Genomic DNA, 25,365 nt, shown 5'->3' on the forward strand with positions numbered 1-25,365 from the left:
AATATAGAAGCAAAAATCCTTAACAAAATCCTGGCCAACAGAACCCAACAATTTATAAAAGAAATAATTCATCATGACCAAGGGTTGTAAGGATGGCTAAGCAGAAGAAAACAAACCAACGTAATTCATTACATTAACAAAGCAAAGAACAAGAACGACACGATTTGATCAACTGAAGCAGAAAAGGTCTTCAGCAAAATCCAATACCGCTTCCTGATATTAAAAGACTCAACAAATAGGCATAGAAGGGAATTTCCTCAACTTAGTGAAAAGTATATACTCAAAACCAAGAGCCAATATCACTTTCAATGGAGAAAGCTAAAAACATTCCCCTTACGAACAGGGACTAGACAACAATGCTCACTCCTATTCAATATTGTATTGGAAGTACTTGCTAGGGAAATATGATGAGAAGGAAATAAGAGGCATTCAGATTGGCAAAGAAGTGGTAAAACCATCTGCTATACACAGACGTTATGACAGCATACACAGAAAACTCAAGGACTCCATCAAAAAACTATTAGACCTGGCAGATCAGTAGAATAGCAGGATATAAGATCAATATACAAAATTTAGTAGGATTCCGCTATAGTAAGAAAGAAAACACAGAGAAGGAAACTGAGAAAGCAATACTGCTTATAATTGCCAACCACAAACTGAAATACCTGGGAATAAAACTAATAAGAGACACAAAAGACCCTTATAAAGAAAACTACTACTAAATACAACTGCAAGAAACAAAAAGAGACCTAAATAAATGCGAAAAATGTTCCTTGTTCATGGGCAGGAAGGCTGAATATAGTGAAAATGACAATTCTACCAAAAGCAATCTATCTGTTCAATGCAATTCCAATACAGATACCAAATTCATTTTTCAAAGAGCAAGAAAAGGCAATATGCAAGTTTATTTGGAAAAGAAAGACTATGAATAAAGCACTTAGGAAAAACAAAATTAAGTGGAGGCACAGCACTCCCTGATCTCAAAGCCTACTACACAGTCATAATAACCACAACAGTATGGTGCTGGTACAATGACAGACACAGACCGATGGGACAGACTCGAGAAGCCAGCAATTAAATCTTCCCATGGTCAGCAGGTACATGACAAGGAAACAAAACTAATCAAATGGGGAAATGACCTCTTCACAAACGGTGCTGGAAAACCTGGACTGCTCCCTGCAGAAAGCTGAAGCAGGACCCACATCTCACACCATACACAAAAATCAACTCAACACGGCTTAGAGACCTAAGGGTCCACAGCAGCGTTAGTCACAATACCAAGAACATGGAAACAGCCCAAATATTCATCACCAAATGAATGGATTGAGAAACTGTGGTACATGCACATGATGGAATACTATGCAGTGCTCAGGAGCAATGATTTTGAAAAATACTATATAACTTGGGAGAGTCTAGAATGCATTATCCTGGTGAACTAACTCAGTCTCAAAAGGACAAATACTGCATAAGACTATTATTGTGAAAATTGAAGGATAACTAGGAAGACAAGTATAAATGTCCAAAGAGGGAAAGGAAGGGGGCAAGGGAAGTGGGGGGAGAGAGGGGTAAATAATGGGGTTGTTAAGTTTGGTGGTGGAGGGAAGCCGGTAAAGGAAGTAGGAAAGATTCAATGGGGATCTGAAAAGACAGAGAGAGTAATAGTGGGCACAGCTTAAGGGTGATGAATTTTAAAAGACACAATATATGAGAATGATCATATGAAATACAATGTGAATGATTAAAAAAACCCCTCCAAAAATAACATCAAAGTACGTTTAAAAAAAAAAAACCCTTTCAATGAGTATGTTTGGTTTCTACTGAAACACATTATTTGTGCTAAAAAATGGAGGCTGTCAAGGGAGCTCTGGTGGCCTAGTGGCAAGACGCTGCACTGTAATCCCAGAGGTACACAGTTCAAATCCAAAATCCACCAGATGCTCTGCTGGAGAAGGAGGGGGCAATCTCCTCCTGTACCAGTCAGATCTGATTTGATGGTACATGTAAAAATAATACAATAAATATTAAAAAAATTTTTTAAAAAAAGGAGGTTGTCTTACTTGGATAATCTATTGGTTACTGGCATGTAGGTGTCTGTTTATACTATGCTTCTTTTCAGTATCTGGAACATAACAAAGAAAGTCCTCCCAGAACTTAGAAATAAGTTCTGAAAAAACTAGTATTTCCAAGTAAACCAGTAAGTCATCATCAGTTATTATGCTAGGATTAAATTAGCAATGTGAAAGAGAATACACCCTAAGAGACAGTGTGTATGGTCTTTAAGGAACCTGCAAAACATCTCATTTCAGTCAAGGAGGCTGCACTATACCTCGAGTTTGAAAAAAGAACAAAAGGAAATGAAATACTGTATTTCAATGTGACTATCTCAAGTAATGTTGTATTCATAAAAAGGGGAGACAAAGGATAAAGCAAGTATTGTAGCCTCCCGAAAACAGCAGTGTTTTAGGGTAGAGAGTTGCACTGTTTTGGGGAAAGGGGAAAAAAATTTCTCACAACGGTTCACTCAGGCGGTGGAGCCTTCAATACCAGAAAACAAACACGAGGCTGCCAGGCACTAGAGAGGGGTGCCTTCCACTGTGAAGGGACAAATAAATTAGTAGCCTTGTTTAGAAACCAATCTCCTTTGAACCCGTAATTGAGAATTCATTTTTAAGTGCAATGATTTTTTGGTAGAAGTAATGAAAGCAATTTTTGGAACCTTCAAAGGTACAGAGGTCACAGTTTCCTCTTTAAAGTCTAGCCTGCTTATCCTATACATCATTTTAAAAATAAAACTTAGAGGAAATACATAATCCTGCAATTGGTAAATGTGTAAATGAAACCTTCACATAAAGGCAAATGTCACATTTCCTTGCTTTCACTGTGGCATCCCTCCTGTTGTGCAGGGGTCAGTTGATTCCCACTCACAGTGACCCTGTATCACAGAATAGCATCGCTTCAAAGAGTCTTGTAGCTGAAAGCTTTACAAAAGCAGATCTCCTGATCTTTTCTCCCATGCAGGGGCTGGGAGGTCTGAACTGCCAACCTCTTGGTTAGCAGTAAAGCACTTAACCATTGTGCCATCAGGGCTCCTAAGTGAGTATTTATTAGTCATACCACTTTCTAGGTGGTACCATTGGAGGAGGAGTCGGGGGTCAAAATGCCTCATATCCCATCCTAAGACAGAAGGATTTTTTCTTAGGAGTAATAGAGCCATTGACAAATTGAAACCCAGGTAACTTACCTGATGAGATCTGTATTTCGAAACAACTCTTTGAAGGACACAAGAAATTGCTAATACTGGTTGCTTCTGGTAACAGTGCTTCTCCTTTTTAAATTTTCTACCACTAATGAATTATCTCTTTGTCCTCTCTCTCTAAATACATACATACATACATACATACATACATACATACATACATACATACCTACATACATAGACTCAAGTGAAAATCAAAGCATAGGGAGTCTAATTAAGAGTCTACTGTTATAGTTTAGGCAAAAATGAAGACAGTCTAAAGTCAAGCAGGAGCAGTGGGAGCAGAGAAAGGAATGACAGGTTCAGCGGATTAAAAGAACTAACTGGATGTTGGGGCACATGGTTTATTTGCTGTGAAGCCTTCAACAAAGATCTGAGACATACAAAGTAGAAGCAATTTAAAAACTAAAGTCACAAAGATAAGTTCAATTTTTAATATGGTGAGTATGTGTGGCAAGCCCAGATAAAAGAGTCCACCAGCCAAGTGGAAATACAATCTGGTGGGATAAAGGGTCTTGGCTGAAAACAGAGATTTGGCATCATCAGTGACTTCAAAAGGTGGCTGAATCATAAAGAGTAGCATGCAGGAGGATGAGCAAGGAGAGAGGTTTGGGAAACTCAACAAGTCAGGGCAGTGTAAAGCAGAAGCGAAGGAAGTTTTAAAAGACAGTCTGAGGACAGAAGGAGGGCAAAGAGCAAGTGAAAACCCAGACGCCAAATGCAGAAGAAGGTTTCAGGAAGCAGGGAGCTGTCCATAGTCTCAAATGTAGTAGAGCGGTTAAGCAAGATAAGCACTAAAAAAGAAGTCTTGTTTGGGAAATTAGGAATTGATTGACAATGTTAGGAAGAACTGTTTGGTGCAGAACAGGTCAAAAAGTGCTCATAAATGGAAAGCTTTGGAAAAGGCCAACCTCTCCAAGTGTTAAATCTTTGGGGAGCAGAGGGGAGAAGAAGACAGTTGAGAGCTTTTCTTTTTTTCAATGACTTAGTCAAAACTTTTGAAAGTAAAGAAAACCTAGGATTAAAAGCTTGAAAGCTGACTTTCCCCTAGAAACACAGCTCAGACCAAATCAACTTACTTTCCAGTCTAAGGGCATCTGAGTCCCTCCCTGCATCCTCAAGAGAAGGCACAGGGTCCTCCTCTGTCCCCCTCGCAGGGGGCTCTTCTTCAGCAGCATCCAGTGACTGTGAGTGGTCAAAATATTTCTGTTTGTCATGGCTGTTGTCCAGGGAGTTCACATGACAATTACCTCAATGACAAGAGACACAGATAGAGCACATTAGAAACATCTCCTTGGTGAAAGTCCCCAAATATCAAGAACAAAAAAGGTGCCGATGTCAGTTCTTCTCCAGCAGAACAAAATGAAAGTTAAGTGAGGTGAGATCCCAAAGCAAGGCTGTTATCGTGGTTCAATGTTTTACATCAAAATTCAAATTTCCTCTGGGAGTTTACTTTAAGAACTATGGGGGGAAACAAAACTATGACCAAAAAAAACCCCCACAAAACTAACCAAACCAGCCCCCAAATCTTGTTCTATTCATAACACATGCTTGTGAACATTTCCTTGAAAATGAAAATACCATCAGAGTTTTCTTTCTATTGACAAGTACCACGTCTGAAAGAGATGAATTGGAATTCACATCATAGCTTTTGAGTGGAAGATACACAGAAAGGGATGGGGCTATAAAATAGTAAGGAACAAAAGAATAAAGGAGAGTGGTGACAGCAGAGAGGGGACCATTTTCAAAATCACACTATTACAATGACGCCTGTCACTCTTGGAAAACAAGTTCTTGTCATGAAAGATTTACCCAAGCACAAGATGTTAAATCTAGAATGTAATGCCAATGCTTGGAGATAACTTTCTAATATGTACAGTTAGACTGATCGCCACTACAATCTTGTCAGTGAGCCTGGGGGTTCTGAATCTCATAGAGACTGTGTTAAAACAGAGAAAAAGCCACTATCCACTCTACCTGATGGTCATCTCTCTGCTGAGAGTAATGTCTGTCTGACATGGGAATGATCTCTGACATGTTACTCCTCCAAGGGCTAGTGCTAAGTTTCAGCTGATCTGGCTAGTTGAATAGGTCTTCTCTTCCTCCTTCACATGCCTGATGCATTGATGTTGAAGATGCATGTTCAGTTAAAAACATAAGTTTTCTTTTAGAGGATAACTTCGGTCAAGAGTGTACAACTCTCCTTCTGAACCAGCACATCCAAATGTGCTTTAATGTATATGTATTTCAGAGAACCACAGCTCAAAGAGATTCATGTCCTTATCAAGTTCTCGCTGAAGTGAGGGAAGTACAAGTCTCTTTTTCAATCTGGCTTCCTTTTTAGAGTCCACTCACACTATTCTATAATTTAAGAAAGCACTTGTCAAGCAATTTTCCTTACTGGGCAAGAAAATGTCACAGACTAAACCATCTTCAACTTACTGGATTTAGAATAAGGGGAATCACTTCCTTTGGAAGTTATATTCCAATGTTCACTAACAGACATCTGAGGCTACAAACTGAACAAGGTTCTGTCAGAAGGGAGGTTAAGGGAGAGCTAGCTCTTAAGATGTTGACATGTAACTTGAGGAGACAGCAAATACAAGACAACAACAATAAGCTAGTATGTTCCCTCAAATAAGCACTTCAGAATAAGCACTGGATTGGCAGGACTTGAGCTCTGAAGACTAGATAGGACTGAAGAAAGTCTAAAGAAAACTATTTGCTGAGCACCCTGCATTCTTTTGTTCCACTTACTCATCACAAAAATGTTTGCCAAATATTATTTTTACTTAACAGATAAGTGAACGGATCATCAGTAAAGTTAGGGAACTTGTCTAAGACCCAGCAGTGAGTAAGTGGTAGATATCTGAGTCCAGAGCTGGCTATATTACAACAAAGATTCTTGGCTTTCTATTGGTTAGCAGAAAAAGGGAGAAGGTGCCATTCTAGAAAAAAAGGAATAATGTATTCAGCACAGGAAGAGGGACAGGAATGTTCGTTGTGTTTGGGAGGCGTGAGTGTGCACGTTTGCACAGGTGCACATGTGTACACGCTGCACCAGGAAGGGAGAGGGAACGGGGAAGGAAGCCAGATGCAATGAGAGTTGCTTTCTTTCTTCACATCACTGTGTGAGAGGGCAGGAGTCGTCTATCTGCCTCCAATTCTGTCTATACCATCAGATACATGCTAGTAAATACTGGAGACCAAAGCATGAACAGCATTAAAGTAAAACACAGCAATACCAACAAACAATCCAGCATGTCTAATTGACTATCATTTACTCTGAAGAACATCACACTTCTCAGAGAAAATTCTTAATTGGTTTATAAATAACCATGACTATTAAAAGCTGAGCGGAAATAATGATGACAAAGATGGTAATAATTTTACATTTTCTTTTCCCCTGGAGAATAGTCTCTTCCCTCAGCTTCGGGGAATTCATCCCTAAGCCTCTCCTACGTCTAAAATAGGGTAGTAAGACTGGTGAACTACATCACCAGAGCCTATGAAACTCAATACTCCACAATCCAAGAGCATCTGAGCATGGTAACCCAGTGACGCTCAAGTGCTGTTGTCTAGAATTCCTTCCCAACTTTCATGTTGCTTCTTTTTTCCTTTCATTTTCTCTTCCATGATAACAATTTAATTGATCTCATAATTTTATATCTCTGCAAGATGAAAAATACGCTTCCTAGGCATTTTATATGCTATGACGTGCAGAAGCCCCCAGAGGTAGAACGAGTCCTCTTGCAGGACCTCAAGCCATGGCAGCAGCCTCTGGAAACAGGCCTGTGCACTCCAAGAATGTCTTGCCCTCAGGCCAACATTTCTTTAGAGGAAAGGGAGAGGAGAGGACCTGGGAGGAACCCAGGGAATAAAAAGAAAGATGAATAGTTTATATTAGGCTTTGTCTTGAAAATTCTTTAATAACTATCCAGGATGTAGGCAGCATCAAAATGATATTAAAAAAAAAAAAAAGCACGCTTTCAGATTAGAACTGCTAATATTAACTCCCTCACACTGACAGTTGATAGCACCCTGGTTTAGAGTTCTGGCATGCTTTATATAAGGAGCAAGGGTAATAATAGAAAGTCAAATTGTTTAACTCTTTAATCACCCCTCACAGTTGTGTGAGGGGAAACGGAGGCCCTTCCGAAAGCCATGCTTTCTATTCTTGGCACTACAGAAGTAGCTGGTTCACCTGAAAGGGGAATGAAAAAAGGTGCTGCCAGGGACAAATACTATCTGTCTTCCTGGCAGGGGTGGAAATGATGTTCTCATCAAAGAAACACATGGAAATGCTGGAGAAGGGAAAATGGAAAGTTAACTGAAAAAGAACAAGTCTTTTTCCATGCAAATGACTATGAAGAGATGAGATGCTAGAGCTTAATTTAACTTTGAGTGAGGCAATAATTTTTTTTAAATTAAGAACCATGATCTTAATAAAACATTTTAAATAATAAGGACCTGAAGGAAAATAGAAACCTTTTTTTTTTCTGTGCTTAATGCTCAGTGTTTGCTTGCAAAGCATTTCACATGGAATCCAAATTCAAGCAGCTTGGTTGTTCTTTGAAGTAAAAGGCTACAAGGCAAAAATAACAAAGCATAAAAGGCTAGGGAAGGGATTTCTGGATCTGGAAGTGCTGTGAGGTCGGACGCACGCCGACACACCCGTCTGTGCTTCTACAATCTACTGCTTAAATTGGGTTCTTAACGTTACCTATCTCACGAGGAAAAAAGCAATGGAAATTTTAATAGACTTGTCAAGGTACAAACCTCCTTATGGATAAAAATGACAATTTATCCCTAAATAGCTTTTCACTTTTGCAAAGTAAGCTCTCAGAAATTCCTACTGATACTACCATTAACGATCACCTATGTTCTAAGAGTAATTCCATTTACAGAAGCCCTAGAAGAATATCCTCTACTTTTTAACTGGAGTTGGGTGACCTTTTTATGTTAAAAAAAAAAGAGTGCTTAGTGTCTGGATCTTCTAAGTTGGTAAGAAATTCCTGGCTGAGTACATTAGGACCCTTTAGGATTAATTAAGATAGCATCACAAATTAATTAAAAGCATAAAAACTTTCTAGGAATATAGTGATGTAAGTTTAACTTTAATAACTCCATGACATAACTCTAGCACAGGGGAACAGACTGTGAATCTGTATATTTGTCTGTTTAACCTACAAAATAAATTCAGAAATAGTACTCGGTAGATTGTTGAAAACGAACTGCAAAAAAGCTAGACCACTGCCTGGTAATGACACCAAATTAAATTAAATTACGAGTCTTTTAGTGGAAGATAGCGAATTAAACTGCACAGTGTATCTGGTGGCTTAGTGGTAAGGAGTTGTACTGAGAACCAGAAGGCAAGTGGTTCGAATACACTAGCTGCTAGTGTGAGACAGATGGGCAGTCTCCTCCCGTGCAATTAACTACCTCTGAAAACCTGCTATGAGTAAGCTCTGACTGAATGACACATAACAAGATACCTAGCAGATTTAGATTTAGAAATTAGTCTCACGTCTACCCTGTGCTCTCTAAAGGACATTTTCAGTAGTCTGTGTGAATTCACCACTTGATAATAGAAAAATAGACTATAGATACTAGCTGATGTCATGGGATGTTGCTGAGTTAATTTATCACTTACCTCTTTGCTGGTCAAAAACTTTCTATAGGCTTCGATAGGCCAAATCTCTCTCCCTCAAATGTACCGTTTTCCTCTCTCATAACAGAAACAAGTGTAATAATCTTGCTGTTGTTGTTAGGTGCCATTGAGTCAAGTACAATTCATAGCGACACTATGAACAAAAGACCTGAACCCTGCTCTGTCCTGCTCCATCCTCACATTCCTGACACACAAGAGTCCATTGCAGCAGTCACCGTGTTAGTCCACCTGGTTGAGGTCTTTCTCTCCTTCGCTGACCCTCCACCCTTCCCAGCGTCATGTCCTCTTCCAGTGAACATGCCCAATGTATGTTAGATGAAGCCTCAACATTCTTGCCTCCAAAGAGCACTCTGGCTGCACCCTCTCCCAAAAATATCTGTTTGTTCTCTTGGCCACCCATGGGATATTCAGTAATCTTATGTTATCTATTAAACAAGGAGCTCTGGTAGCTTAACAGTTAAGATCTCTGCTGCTGCTTGAAAAGTTACAGTTAAAACCCACCTGGTGGCTGCAGAAAGTCCTGGAGATCTGCTTTCTTAAAGATTTACAGCCTAGAAAATCAGATGAGGTAGTTCTACTCTGTCATACAAGGCACATAAGTTAATCATGGGCTTGACGGCACTAAATGACACCCACTATAAAGTGAACCAGGACGTAAGCAATAATGAATCCTATTAATTAACAGACACATAACTTCACTGCCATCAAGTTGGTTCTGGTTCCTGGCGACCCTGCAAGAGGTTTCCAAGGTGTGAATTCTAACTGGAGGCCACTGCCCACCTCTCTCCTAAGGAGACACTGGTGGGTCTGAACACGAGGACACGCAGCCTTTGGCTTGACAGTGCCATGTGCTCTGGGACTATGTCACCAGAGCACCCAGGAATGGGAGCGAGGGCTTAAATGTCGATTCTGACAACAAAGTAAAAAAAGTGGCTTTCAGTAAGAGTGGAGTATGTGAAAGTGTTATCACTAGGTGTTATCGCTTTCTCTAACAGGCTTGTGTGTTTCCATATTCCTTTAGAAAAAGGACCTTATGGTTCAAATCCACCAGATGCTCTGCTGGAGAAGGAGGGACAATCTCCTCCTGTACCAGTCAGATTCCATTTGACGGTACACACACACATACACACAAAAGAAAAAGCACCTTATAGGAAGCATTCAGATTTGGTAAAAAAACCCAACAAACCTATAAAGTACTTGGCTGAGAAAGAACAGAATTATCCTTTAACCAAATACTATAGATACTTGCAGTTAGATGCTGTCGGTCATCGTAAAGGATTATGATTAAATTATGGTAAGAGGATTTTATGGTGTCTGTCTGTTTCTCTCCCTTTCTATCCCATTCCATTCAAATGATAAAGCTTTAAAACAATTTTTGGGGCTGCTGCTGCTTTGTTGTGTACCATAGAGTTAGGACTGACCCATAGCTTCAGTGGGTTTTCAGAGGCAGTTAATCCCCGGGGAGGAGACTGTCCAATGGGTAAGTTAGAAACACAATGTGAATGTTTCATTTTAACACAATTTAAGCTACTTTATAATATTATTTCATAATTCTTATTTCTCTTGCAGAAGAATCTGTTTTTCATGGAAGACAGTAAAATATACTTGAACGTGAACAAATGCCTATCTTTCAGTGGCTCACCACTGCTATGCAATATGACATTAGAACAATTACCAGTGAACTTTAACTGCAGGTGGCAGGAGGGGTTTTGGTACTCAGAGTAAGGGCTACAGCACTAAGGAGGGCTGCATTTGGAACAAGTGGCTAACTTCAAAGACCTTTCACAGAAGCAGGAGCTCCAGTGTCACAGTCCGCAGTGACTTACATTGCTAACCTAAAGGGCCATCCTCCCTGGCAGTTTGAATTCACTGGTGGCTCCTTGGAAGAAAGACGGCTTTTAAATGCCTGCAATCTAATGCAGGATGGCTCTAAGTGGGAACAGACTCAACAGTAGTGAGCAGATAAGTTCACTAATATGAAGACCTGTGGCTCCTGAGGGCAAGGCCAAGGCCAAGGCCAAGGCACCTTGCTTCTCTCTACCTCCAGCAGACCTTGTAACCATGAGGAATAATTTGTGGGGGGAAAAAAACCACAATCACTGTCTTTGCTGAAGACTTACTATATGAACTTGAACAGATCAACTTACTTTTCTGTGTCTAGGTTTTGAATGGGAAATTGAGAGATTAAACTGCTGTACTGCTGTAAGATGATTTCGGGAAACACCAGTCAGGAAACCACTGCTAACATAAGCTCACAGACCACCTACATTTGGGGGGAAATCTCAGATGCTGATGCTTGTGCCAGAGGCAGACATCTCATCTCTTCTGCCCTGTACTGTCCTCTACAGGGGAAAGACAGAACTCATTTCAGGCTCCTTAGATCTGAACTCACTTAGCGATCGCAGGCTGAATGGAATTCTTTGCAGGAAGTTCTAATGCAACAGCTCTGGACTGCCTGACCTCACAGCACAATGTCAAGAAAACAGGGCACACTCTAGACCTAAAACGGGTGCTTTCTGGGTTACATTCTCCTTTCTTCTTGGTGAAGGGAATGAGTCAGAGGAGACTTTTTTAATAGCGTATAACCTCAGAATATAAGTGTGTAGGTGTGTGCTTCCCTTTTACTCCATATCCTGGAGCGGAATTCTATCCTTGGGAACACCCTACTTTGGAGAAGCCTGCTTTGTCCAAGAATTCACAGCTGACTTGGTTTCTGTGACCTGCACTCCTTGGAGAGCACCGGATGAGCAATGGCTGTCACTTTGGCCATGTGGCTTTGTCTCCAGTGTCTAAAGCACAGGATCAAAACAAGCACCAGCTGAGTTGTAAACACCACGACACACGGGCTGTGCAGGGCCGGATCCCAGGATCTCGCTGACCTCTTGCCAATTCTTAACACTTTGAGTTTTTAGTCAGGGGACTGCAACTAAAAAGGGGAAGTGTGTCCTTCTTTGCTCACATTACATTTTGCTCATATTTCACATGATCAAGGGAAACAGCTATTTTATTGCAGGTGCAAAAGGAACTAGAAAACTTACTTAACATCAGGTGCCTTATTGGCTGTTATCAACCTGCAATTTGCTCTTTCCCCTGCAATTTGATACGCTTATTACCTTACAGATTTGCAACTTCAAAGTTTCATGATCTGACTGGGCTGTTAAGCACTGTCTGACTAACGTGTTTAAACTGCTTTGAGGAGAACCATTAAATGAATAAACTGAGTGACACATTTAGCATCCAGTATGGCTGCCCTTCAGAATCTGGTTTAAACCCATGCTTTAGATAAAGATAAATGGATCTCTTTTGAGGGATGACATAAAAAGTGGAGTGCCTATCTGTACCACTTTCAGTAAGTGTCCCAAGAACCTACGAACAGTAGTCCTCTGATCATGGCGTGGTCTCACCTATGATTTATTGAGCATTATGCACAGAACCAGTCCACCCTGGTGCTGGAAGCCAGAGCTCTTGGTTCTGAGTCTTCACGTTACCACTAACTCATTGAGTAAATCACAAGCTTTGCTTCTAGATTCATAGCTTTGCTTATTCCCTCTCTCCTATCATGTTAAGGAGTTATTTGTGAAATACAGAACTAAAGCTCTCTTGACTGAGGAAATAGAAACCCCTTGGTATTTATTACACATGGCTTTGCTGTAAGACGTGCCTGGGAAGTCTTCTGAATTAAATGGAGGTGATAACTGGTAGAGTATTGGGACCTTTAGATTATCTATGCATCTCAGAAAAATTCTTATGAAGATTTCTTCTGAAGGATGCAGTTAAGTAAGGTCCTTAATTGCTGGCTGTATATGCCAAATAAGGAGCCCTGGTAGAGAGCAGGTGAAGCACCTTGTTGCTGACCTAAAGTTTGGTCATGAGCGACTCTAGGGAAAAGATGTAACAGTCTACTTTCATAAAGCTTTGCAATCTTAGGGACCCTGTGAGACCGTTCTACCTGGTCCTAATAGAGTCCCTTTGAGGCAGAATACGGTGAACTACAGTGAGTGTAGCTGTGTATGCTGCTGAGTCCACAAGAGGGCAGTAAAAGGCAGGTTTTATTTCTTTAAGATCTGAACTACACATTAAAAAAGTGCTTTAAAGCTGAATGTCATAAATGTATATAAATTTAGAATGAAGAACACAACTTAAAATCAGTGAAGCAATTTTAAGAGGCGATATGATTTGTGTGAACAAACTGCTAAGACATGGAAAGCTGTACAGCTAACAGCATAACCAATCCATGAGGACACAGAAACAGACGCTGTTGTGTACCACAGAGTCGGAACGGCCCCATAGCTGACCCTCCAGTGGGTTTTCGGAGGCAGTGAATTACACACAGGAGGAGAAGTGAAGTAGTGGTGGTGAACCAAGTGCTTTTGAGATTGAAGCGCAGCTTCTTGCCACTAGGCCACCAGTGCTCCCTGAAATAGACATTAATGCTCATATATATGATTTGGAAGTTCTTCTGTTTTTTTCAAGTACATGTTAAACTGACAGTTGTATAAAATTCAAAGAATATATAAATATAAAATTGTAAATCCTTTTCTATAATATTTATTCTTAATTTCAAAAGGTCTGAGGCAGCATATTTTAAATGAGGATGTATCGCCATGAATAGGGTTCAGAAACCATAGGTTTAACTATATTCAGAAATACCAATGTCAATGGTTTGTGGCATTTAGATAGAATCTGATACACAAAATTCATCTTGTGTTTTCTAAGAAAAATAACACTGAGTGAATAATACTAAAGATCATAGATATCAGACATAACAACAGAACAATCCAAAATATTTTAGTAGAAAAGATCTTTGCTAAAGAAAATAGAGAAAGGGTAATAAATATTTTGGGGGAATAAAAGCTTGATCCTACTCTTACGTTACATTATCTTATTTGTGAATTTCTAGATTTCTCTACAGATTGGTAATCATTCTATTTACATTGTTCTTAAAAAAGTTACTTTCCATTTTTTTGTCATTAGAGAAGAAATTCACTATTGCTTCATGAGGTTTCAGTCTGTGATATTTTTATTTTCTCATTCATAAAATCCTTTTTAAAAATTTTAGCTGAATTTTAATAGACACAAGATGATCTTTACATGAAGATTAAGGTATAGAACTACTAAGTATTTTATTTTTTAAAAATATTTTATTGAATTTGTTAAACACACATGTTTTGCATATTATATATCTGTAAAATCTCTGAAGGATATCCTTTTCAGTGCTCAACATATGTAAAACATGTATATTTAACAGAGTCTACTTTGTTTTAAAGGAGTGAAATGGTTATATGTGACTAATTAAGAGCTATTTAAATAACACCAAATTGTGAAACAACAAACATGTAAATGTGGAAAATAATATAAATTTCAAAACTGCCTAAATAAAATGTCTAGTTAAAGCTAAAGGCATTAACTTCTTTTTAACAGCCAACTTGAGAGTATGCAATTAAAAAAATCCATCTATTAAGTTTTCCTTTACAGCATCGTTGAAACTCTGGTGTTTAGAAGAAAGATGACAAGCAGATTCTATAAGGACATAAGCAACTAACAAACAGCAGCCAATCAAATCAGTCCTATGTGACCTAGTTGTAAGGAACCATGCTGCCAACCCAGAGGCCATCTGCTGTTCAGCTGGAGAAAAACAGGCAGTCAACTCCCCTGGGATTTACAGCCTCTGGAAACCTGCTGGAAGGTCAGCTGGGAGTTGGTTCTGACTGGATGGCACACAGCAACAACAACAAACAGGGAGCTCTGGTGGCCTAGTGGGGAAGGAGATACAGCCAATCCAAAAGCAGGCTGTTCAAATCCACCAGCTGCTCTTTGGGAGAAAAATAGGCAATCTCCTTCCTTATGATTTGCAGTCTGAAAATCTGCTGGAAGGTCAGCTATGAACTGGTTTCAATTCAATGGCAAAACGTTGTTGTTGATGATCAGATGAACAACTGGGCACAGACTGATATAATTAGCTATAAAGGGTCTACCAGCAGGTATATTTTATGAGTATAATTAAGCATTTTTAAGATGTATCAGTATCCAAACATTACCTGTTTAGACATTTCAAGAAACAGAAACTGAAAATCTGTGTGAGAAATTCCATAACTATATATGGCAAGTAATAAAATACTATGTCGAAAAAGACCAAAAAAAGAATAATTTTTCTATTAAGCTCACACTACTCAAGACACTGTCTAATATTATATCTAAATATATCCTTTAAAGAAAATAATTTGTGGAAGACTAACAGTAGTGGTCAGAAAAAATATTTTATCAAGGCTTTCCAAGTGTAGTTAATTACATTTGACCTTGAAAAGCTTATTTGAAAAGCTGTTACATTGGTAACTTTTCAGACGTTCATAAAAAAATTGTTTAGGCTAGAATAAGGGGGAGGAAAGGGCAGCTTAATTTCTTGCCTAATAAAAACCAATTACAATATAAATTCCTTGGTTATTATATGGAAAAATAATTACGAGCTTTATTGATTTCTTGAAACCTTTGTATGGCTGTAATAAAAACTTTATAGACTGATAGGCTATTAACATGACTTATAGGTTTATTTCATTACTGACCAAATTAAAAAGGAAAATGCAAACAAAAATATTTTATTCCAATAAAGGTACCAAAATGTTAATCCTTGTTACAGACTTTTGTTTTTTTCACACACTAATAAGTTAATACTCACAGATAACTAGAGTAGGTGCAATGTCTATATTTAAAAAGTAAAAATGCTATGGTTTCTACAGAGGTACTTCACTCCTATTCTAAATTTTTGCTTTTTGAAACTGAAATTCAACAGAGCAACTGTGAATGAGCAGGATTAGTGTAGAGACAAGTATTGTAACATTGTAATTAGTTCAGTCCCAAACTGATCAATAAGTTTTTAAATCTAGAAAATGGGATATAGCAGTATATATTTTCTACATGTAATATAATTTTTGGAGCTACTGCATATATATCCATTAGAGGACGGCTGTCTGTTGTTGTGTCTCATCGAAGTCAGAAATGACTCAGAGAGGAACCAACAGAAGGCTTTCTGAGGCATTTTAATCACAGGAGGAGACTGCCTATCTTTCTCTCATGGAGCAGCTGGTGGATTCAAACCACATGTCTTTGAGATGGCAGTGCAGGCTACCACAGCTCCATCAGGGTACAACTGTTAGACAGTTTGAGGCCACCAGGTGCTCTGCAGATGGATGGACAATCTCTTCCCATGTGATTAACTGCTCTGAAAACCTAAAAGAGGCTCAGCTATGGGTCGGTTCTGACTCTACAGTACTCAATAACAACAACAACAAAAACAACAACAATTAATTCAGGTGTCCGTAGACTCTAGATTCTTTTCTAATTCCTACCAGGAAGATTTCTGGTCTGTTAGTAGGAATAGCTCTACCAACCTTAGCCAATTTCAGTAAAGACCTGTTAACTTATTGTTGCTGCTGCTGTTGTTGTTATGTGCCATTGAGTGGCCTGTGACTCAAAGCGACTCTATGTACAACAGCCCTAAACCCTGCTCTATCCTGTGCCAATTGCACTGCCTCTGACACACCCATTCCAACTATCCCAGTCACTGAATCAATCCACCTCATAGAGGGTCTTCCCCTCCTGTGCTGTCCCTCCACCCTCCCAAGCATGATGTCCCTCTCTAAGCATCGGTCCCTTCTTACAACAAGTCCAAAATATGTTAGATGGAGCCCCAGAATTCTTGCTGGTTTAACCCTCTTTAGGATGAATCTGTTTGTTTTCTTAGCAGTCCATGGTACCCTCAATACTCTTCTCCAGCACCACAGCTCAAAGGTATCAATTCTTCTATCCTCCCTAATAATTAATTGTCCAACTCTCTGACACGTAACAAGTGATTGCAAAGACCATGGCCTATATCAGACACACCTTATTCTCCAGAGTGACACTATTGTTCTTAAGTACTTTGGATAGGTCCCTAACAGCAGACTTTCCCAAGGCAATATGTCTTTTAATTTCCTGGCTGCTGGTGCCAAGACTGTTGACTGTGGAGCCAAGCAGATTAAAATTGTTAACAATCTCAATCTCTTCACCATCCATCCTGATGCTGCCAATTGTTCCAGTGCTGAGAATCTTTGTCTTCTTGATATTGAGCCTCAATCCATATTGAAGGCTGCAGTCCTTGACCCTCTGCAGCAAGTGCTTCAGGTCCCCCTCAGTTTCAGCAAGTAGGGTTGTGCCATCTGCATAAAGCAGATTGTTGATAGGTCTTCCACCAATCTTGACCCCACACTTCTCCTCATAGAGCCCAGCCTCCTGGAAAATCTGTTCTGCATACAGGTTGAAACGTATGCAGATAGGACACATCCTTGTCGTACACCCTTTCCAATTTTGAACCATGTAGTATTCCCTTGCTCTGTTCTGATGACTGCCTTTTGGTCCAAATATAGGTTTTACATTAGTACCATCATGTGTTCTGGGATTCCCATTCTTCTCAGAGTCAGCTACAGTTTGTTATGATCCACACAGTCAAATGCCTTTGTATAGTCAATGAAACAAAGATATACATTCCTCTGGTATTCCCTGCTTTCAGCTAAGATCCATCTAACATTAGCTACAATATCCCTAGTACCACAACCCCTTCTAAACCCAGCCTGGACTTCTGTTAGTTTTCTGCTGATGTGCTGTTCCAGTCGTTTTTGGGTAATCTTCAGTAGAATCTTGCTTGCATGTGAAAGCAATGATATTGTTCTACAGTTTCCACACTCTTCTTTAGAAAACCATTTAGTCATCATAATAGAAGGACAAAATGTTTCTAATTTTGTATAAAATTGATAAACACTCTATGAAATAATGCAAACAAACTATTCTTTCTTCTCAAGTCAAATGCATTTCTTTTATTGTTACTGAGTCACAACCAATAATATTCTTGGGACAATACAGAGCAGTAGTACCAGATGCTACAACCCTGAGAAAGATTTGTTCCAAACAATTATTTTCTCTTTTGTGCGTTTGGTCTAACTATAACTTTTTGTTCATAGGTTTTCTATGAGTCATACTCACCTCAATGGCACCTAACAATAAAAACAAATTACATTTCCGGGCAAGGTGACATTATACTTTTGGGGGGGGGGGAAATAAAAGACAATGGGGTTTCCTCTTCTGACAGAAGTGGCATAAATTTCCAGAAACTGAATGCAATACTGCTACTATCTCAAACTCAAAAGTCACTGTCTTCGAGTTGGAACTAACTCACAACTGCTCCCCCCAGTGGGTTTTCAGACACTGTGAACTGCACAGAAGACTGTCCATCTCTTGCCCAAGGAGCCTCTGAGAGAGTCACCATTGCCTTCGGGTTAGTAGCACAATAACCCACAGTCTACGCCGAGCTCCCTGTCACTATTACTACATATATCTATTTATACAGACAGAGATACGCAGAGCAAGAGAGAGTTAGTTCTCTCTCCAAGGAACAGAAAGAAATGCCAAGAGCAATGAAGGAGACAGAGTCAATGAAAGCTAAGAGATTCTCTCAGTGGTTCACTGGAATAGTGAATCCTGCTTACAAGGCTGTTCTTTGATAACCTACGTAACTTGCATTAGGTTTTTTCATCTCCCATTCCACAGATAAGGATGCTTAATTTACTCAGATCAGGCAGACAGTAAGGCAGAGCTGGGGCTCAAACATGAGTTTGTATGACTCTGATGCTAATAACTGCACCGTATTATTTTGCTGAAATACTGCCTTAGGCCGTCAGCATCCATGGAAGAAGTCTAGATCAGACTGTGATCCATTCAACAGTGAGCCATATCTGAGCTGTTGTGTTGCTGACAAATTCTGATTTCTCACACAAAAGCCTGGGCCTAATATGAAAAAATGTACACTTGGAATCAAACAGCATGATTTCTAAGGCACTCTTTTAGGGCCTCTTTCATTCCGCATAATTCATCCATCCTTTTTTTTTTTTTTTAAGTTTACAGAAAAGTTGGATTTCCATTCATTCACTGATTGTTGCACCAGAAACCTATACACATTTTTTCTTTTCTGGCACAAAAGGGGATGGCCCCTCCTCCAGCAGAGCGTCTGGTGGATTCAAACTGCACCTTCAGGAAAGTGGCATCCTTATACTTTTTTTCTTTCTTGTTGTGTACCATTGAATTAGATCTGACTGGCACAGGAGGAGATTGCCCCTCCTTCTCCAGCAAAAGCATCTGGTGGATTTGAACTGCACTCCTTTGAGATTACAGTGCAGCTTCTTGCCAATAGGACACTAGAGCTCCCTGTCCCATTAAAATCTTAAGGCAGTTCCATTACAGGGAAAAAGAAAAACCAGCTTTAGGTTCCCGGTCAATTAGTACTTCATGATATCTTTTAGAGAAGTCAGATAACTAAGTACGCCTAAAATGAGGAGTCGGACTGATGGCTCTGTGCCTAAGTCTTACAATCCAGTCTGAACATTAGCAGAGTGCCCAGTATGTGCTCCGAAAAGGCTAGCAAGTGAGAATGTACACATATGCAAACTGTACCCATAACAATTTGACACGGAGAGTTAAGACTCTTGATTTTTTTCCCTGATGTGAAGGCCAAGTAATAATTACACTCACAGAAACATGAAAGAGGGTTCTAGTAGATTAATTTGCAACAGTTTTGGATATTAACTCAAATCTTTCTTTAACCAAGTATACACACTTAAGGCACGCACACACACCTGGGGAGAAAGGAAAGAAAGAGATCAGAAGATCCCATTTAGGGTTAGGAGACTACTTAAAGGTAGAGTTGAAGGCCTGCACTTGTTTCACTAAAAGGGGAGCATTGTAATGACTAAGGAGAGGGACTGATTAAATCCCATTAATCAGTTTGTGTTCATGGCCAGAAAAGAACGCCCTTTTCCAGGAGCACTTGTCATTATAAAACAGCAGCGATCAGGGGGAGAGAGAAACATATCTCAACTAGTTAATCCCAGCTGCACATATGCCTGTCAGCCTTTTCCAATCAAGGTTCTGCGGGAAAATAAAACATTCGACTGTTAATAATTCAACCTGGCTTCCAAGACATGCATCTAGAATTACACTGACTATGTGAAATCACTGGGAAAATGGAGAAAATAATTTCCTGTGTTCTGTTGATCAAAACAGAAATTCCAGCTGAGCTCAGCATCTTGGCAGTGTTTAACAGCTGCTTACCACTGCAAATGGATGAGGTGAGGTTGTAGAGAAAAGGATAAAACTGCATACAGCGGATCAACTTCAGGCTGCTCTCACAATCTGGGCACTTGGTGGTTAATTTCAGGGCCTGCCTGAAGGCCTCAAGTGCCCCACTGATATTCTTCAGAGCAAGGTAAGCATTCCCAAGGCTCAAAAAGGTCAGGGGCTGCAAATAAAAAGAACAACAAAAATATTAATGGGTTAATATTTTCCCAAGAATTACAAAACACTTAAAAGTCTATGTCTTAGACTGCTACTACTGTCCTGAGTCAGGAGGACCATTATCACAGGTGCAGCACTTCCTTCTGGAACACACCACCATGGCACCTCAGGCCCCTCCCATAGCCAGTACCTGAGATGCAGAGCCTTTGGATCTAGCCTAGCTGCAGCAGGTGGCTGGCTGAGAAGATTCCTAATTTACAGGCAATCTCTATGCCCAATTGAGACAAGTCTTCCCTTGAGTCAAAGATTAGAGATAGAGTGAGGGCAGTAAGCTGCCCTTCCCTCCTCTGGAGTACTGAGCTCCTGAGCCAAGGTTATTAAACCAAGAGCCTAGGGTCCCAGACAGAAAAATCTCTACCACAGCAATGAATGGGAGAAGCAGACTACCTCACATCCTACACAAAACCAAAACAAGATGTCACACCCCACAAAGAAAAGTGATCAAAACACAGAATCAGTGGATTCCCTGAAGCCAGAAAGTTTGATAGAACTTTTTGACACAGAATTCCAAAGAATAATGACTGTATATTTTCAATGGGTGAAAGACAAACTTGAAGAATTATAGAGCTCTGCAAGCAAAGCCAAGAGGAACTTAAAAAATAAATAAATAAATAAAAACAACCCAAACAAACCAAAAAAATCACCAATCCAAGACAACGTAGATAAAACAAGCAAGGCATTAGAGGTTCTGGAAAAACAAGAAACCACAATCTAGAATATAAGGACCAAAGTTTCAGATGTCCACATGTTGGAGGAACATAAGAACAGAGTTAAAGAGATGGAACACAGAACTAGTGAAATTGAAGAGAGACTTCTCAGCACTGATCTGCTAGAACAAAAAGGAGAATCAAAAAGGAAGAAAATGAAGAAAGTCTAAGAGAAATGTGGGGCACCATCAAGAGGAATAACATGTACATAAAAGGGAGCTCGGGTGGCCTAGTGGCAGGAACCTGAGCTGCAATCTCAAAGACATGCAGTTTGAGGGCACCAGCTGCTCCACGCGAGAAGGACGGGCAATCTCCTCCCATGCAATTAACTGCCTCTGAAAACCTGCTGGAGGGTCAGTTCTGGGTCAGTTCTTACCCTACAGTTGTTGTTATATGCTGTCACATCACCTGCTACTCACAGTGACCCTAAGCACAACAGCTCTGAACACTGCTCTATCCTGTGTCACTTTTATTGTCTCTGACACACTTAACCCCATCACTGAGTCAATCCATCTCATTTAGAGTCTTACGCTGTCGCTCTATTCTCCCAAGCATAATGGCCCTCTTTATAGACTGGTCCCTCCTGGCAACATGCCCAAAGTATGTCAGATCCTTCAGAATTGTTGCCTCCAAGGGGCAGCATGGTTTCATCCTTTCCAGGACAAACCTGTTTCTTCTCCTAGCAGTCTGTGGTTTATTCAATACTCTTCTCCAGCACCACTGCTCAAAGGCATCAATTCTCTTTCTATCATGCCTAGTCATTGTCCAGCTTTCTGAAGAATAGCACGTAATTGTGAGGCCTATTGTCTGGATCAGTCACACCTTAGTCTCCAGGCTGACACCATTGCTCTTCAGTGCTCCGGAGATGTCCCTGACAGCAGACTTTCCTAATGTAATTCATCTTTTGAATTCCTGGCTGCTGGTCGCAAGAATGTGGACTGTGGAACCAAGCAAACTAAAGCTATTAGCAATCTCAACCTCTTCACCATCTATATGGTACCCAACAACAACAAACAATTGGAATCCCAGAACAGGAAGAAGCAAGTAAAGGCACCAAAAAAGTTGTGGATGAATTACTAGAAGAAAACTTTGCAGGTATAATGAAGAATGAGATAATATATATACAAGAAGCTGAGTGAACTCCATCTAGAATAGACACCAAAAGAAAACCCCTCAAGGCATATCATAGTCAAATTTGCCAGAACCAAAGATAAGGAGAGAATTCTGAAAGCACCTAGGGAGAAATGAAGAGTAACCTATAAGGGAGAACAAATAAAATTAAGTGCCAATTTCTCAGCAGAAACCATGAGAGCAAGAAGACAGTGGAATGACATATATCAAACACTCAAAGACTACAAATGTCAGTCAAGAAACCAACAAAACTGTCCATCAAATATGACAAATATGACAGAGATCAAGAGATTCTCAGAAAAGCGGAACCTGATAGAGACTATAAAGAACAAGGCCAATGTTGAAGTAAAAAATACTGAGGGAAGTCCTTCTTAAAGAGATGCCACAAAAAGCAGGATGGACCAAAGTAACCACCAAAGAAACACCACCAAAAAGAACTTAAAAAAAAAAGCAGCAATAAAATCTTGCCTCTTAGTACCTACAGTGCACCAGTGAAGAGAAAGAGAGTAGCAGATTGGATAAAAACACAAAACTCATCAATATGCTCTCTACAAGAGACACACCTGAAAAGCAAAGATAAAGGGAGACTAAAAATAAAAGGGTGGGAAAAAAATATACCAAGCAAATGGCAAACCCCCCCCCAAAAAAAACAAAACAAAACAGGAGTAGCTACCTCTCCGAAAAAATGGATTTCAGCGTAAAAACCATCACAAAGGACAAGGAAGGTCACTATATAATGTTTAAAGATCAACAGAACAAGAGGACATAACCATAATAAATATCTATGCACCAAATGATAGAGTTGCAAAATATACAAAGCAGATGTTAACAGAACTGAAAAGAGGATTAGACAACCCCACAACAGTAGTAGGAGACGTCAATACACCACTCTCAAGAAAAGATTATAAGGGAGCTCTAGTGGCCTAGTGGCAAGAAGCTGTGTTATAACACTGAAGGTACCCGATTCAAATCCAACAGATGCTCTGCTGGAGAAGGAGGGGCAATCTCTTCCTGTGCCACTCGAATCCAATTCAGTAGTACACAACAACAAAAAGAAAAGATTATTTATTTTTTTTTAAAGTACGTCTTTTAGCTTCTCTTGCATTACTCCATAAAGGTTTATGGCTAGCCAACTGTTATATTCACACCAGCTAATCCTACATGGAATCTATTAAGTAAATTTGTTTTCTTTCTTTTCCTAAAGTACATAGAACTTTATGTAAAGGACTAGTCTTAAATATGAGCTTCAGTGAGTTTTTATATATGTGTAATATCTCTATAACCACAACTTACTTCAAGACAGAAATTCTAAGTTTCTACTACCGTAGAATAAGTTCCATTTCCCTTGGATAATTTCAGAGCAACCTTGAAAGTAACCACTATTGTGACTTCTATTATTAAGTTAGAGAGCTCTAATGGCACGGACTCTAAAGAGTAGTGCTGTCAACACAAAGACCACAGCTCTCTGACAGTGTGAATCCACTAGTGACTCCTTGGGAGAAAGAATGGCAATCTCCTCCAGTGAGATTTATAGCCTCTGAAACCCACTGGAGGGTCAGCTTCCAGTCAGCTCTAAGTGGATAGATATAGGTTATTATTTTAATTACCATTAAGTTAGTGCTGCCTGTTTCTGAATTTTGAATAAGTGGAATGAAAACACATTCTCTCTTATGTACCCTTTTATGACTTATTTCACTCTATGATTAAATCTAGGATTTTGTAACTGTAGTTCTTTTTTATTTTTTAATTGACATGTAAAGCTCTGTTGTCCGAATATGCTAGTTAGTTTAGCCATTCTCCTATTGGTAGGTATTTTCATTACTTCTGGCTTTGAGTTATTATGAATAGAGCTACAATTAACACTCTTGTAAATTTCTTTTGGCAACTGCAAGTACTCATTTTCCTTGGCTGTACTTAGTAGGAGGTCAGAAGAAAAGTATATACAATAAAATCTTTGAAAGCAGGAACCTGGGTAATGGAAACTGTCAGAGGAGGAAAATGAAAGTATCTTTCACGATCAGAAAGCAATAGGAAAGCTGGAAGATGCACCCAGTGGAAGACAGATCTATGAGACCTGAAATAACAAGGCATTCACATTGAGTTCCATCTCTCACAAGTTTCACTGCTGTTGTAGTCGATACAGCCAAGTCGTTTTCCAAAGCAGATGAAGACATTTACACTCCCACGAGCAAGTACAAAAATGCACTGACTTCGCGTGTTAGTCTTTTTTAACTTAGCATGTTGAAATGCTATCTCACTGTGGCTTTAATTTGCATTTCGCTGATGAGTAATGATGTAGAGCATTTTAAAAAAATGTTCTTACTGGCAATCTCGGTGTCCTCTTTTTTGAAGTGATTGTTCTTTATCCATCTTAAAAGAAATGGATTTTTAAGAAAACTATTTGGAGGACTTTTTTGTATACACTGGATGTAAGTGTCTTAAAGAGATTTCTTGCTAGTACCTTCCCCTATCCTGTGGTTCACTTTTGTACTTTTGGTTTTTTAATAAAATTTTTATTTTATACTGGTTTACTTACAAAGTTCGTGTACATTGTTTTTCACACCAGATCTTTCCCATTTCCTTTACTCATCTTTTCCTCTAAATTGTGAGACTCTATGATTACCCCTATGTCCATACTCACAACTCTGCTGCAAGCCTTCCCTCACATTGGATCCTCATACACATTTTGTAACTGAGTTATCAGTCTTCTTGGGGAGGCCCTGTAGGATTCTGTAAACTTTTGCTATTAGACCCTTGTCTGAAATGATATTGCCAAATGTTTTTCCCCAGTCAATAGGTTTTCTTTTTTACCCTGTTGGAAAAAGTTTTTGATGCACACAGTGATTTAATCTTTATAAGATCCCATTCAGCAATTTTATCCTCTCCAGATTATACATTTATGCCTGTATTTGGCAGTCTCTTGATAACATAGACTAGGTGATCTAAGCTTGATTCCAGTTTGTCTCTGATGGACTTTATGGTTTGGGGCTTTACTCCCAGGTCTCTGCTCCACTTTGAGTTGAATTTAGTGTAAAGTGTGAAATGTGGGTATTTTTCAGATTTCTGCAGGTAGAAGTCCACTTTTGCCAGTACTTTTTTTTAAGAGTTCGTCATTTCCCCATTTGATTGAAAATATAAGGTGACTATATAGATAGATAGGTACATTTCCAGGTTCTCAGTTCACTTCCACTGTTCTATGTGCCTTTTTTTTTTCATTTTTTTTT

The 25,365-nt window shown here is 39.4% G+C and overlaps 1 protein-coding gene across 2 annotated transcripts in view; it reads right to left on the reverse strand.

The window, feature by feature from the left end:
- Positions 1 to 25,365, reverse strand: part of TTC17 (tetratricopeptide repeat domain 17) — a 135,892-nt gene that overhangs the window by 32,928 nt on the left and 77,599 nt on the right. The window contains exons 16-17 of one of the 2 annotated variants that reach the window (XM_006896755.1): positions 20,061 to 20,247; positions 4,336 to 4,506 (exon numbers count right to left, since the gene is read on the reverse strand). In XM_006896755.1, the coding sequence (XP_006896817.1) occupies positions 4,336 to 4,506; positions 20,061 to 20,247 (358 nt within the window). The remainder of the gene's footprint in view (positions 1 to 4,335; positions 4,507 to 20,060; positions 20,248 to 25,365) is intronic. The other variant, XM_006896754.1, reaches the window with a different exon arrangement.

The sequence above is a fragment of the Elephantulus edwardii genome, unplaced genomic scaffold (assembly GCF_000299155.1).
Source record: "Elephantulus edwardii isolate Elephantulus edwardi_28Jun2011 unplaced genomic scaffold, EleEdw1.0 scaffold00189, whole genome shotgun sequence".
NCBI lineage: Eukaryota > Metazoa > Chordata > Mammalia > Macroscelidea > Macroscelididae > Elephantulus > Elephantulus edwardii.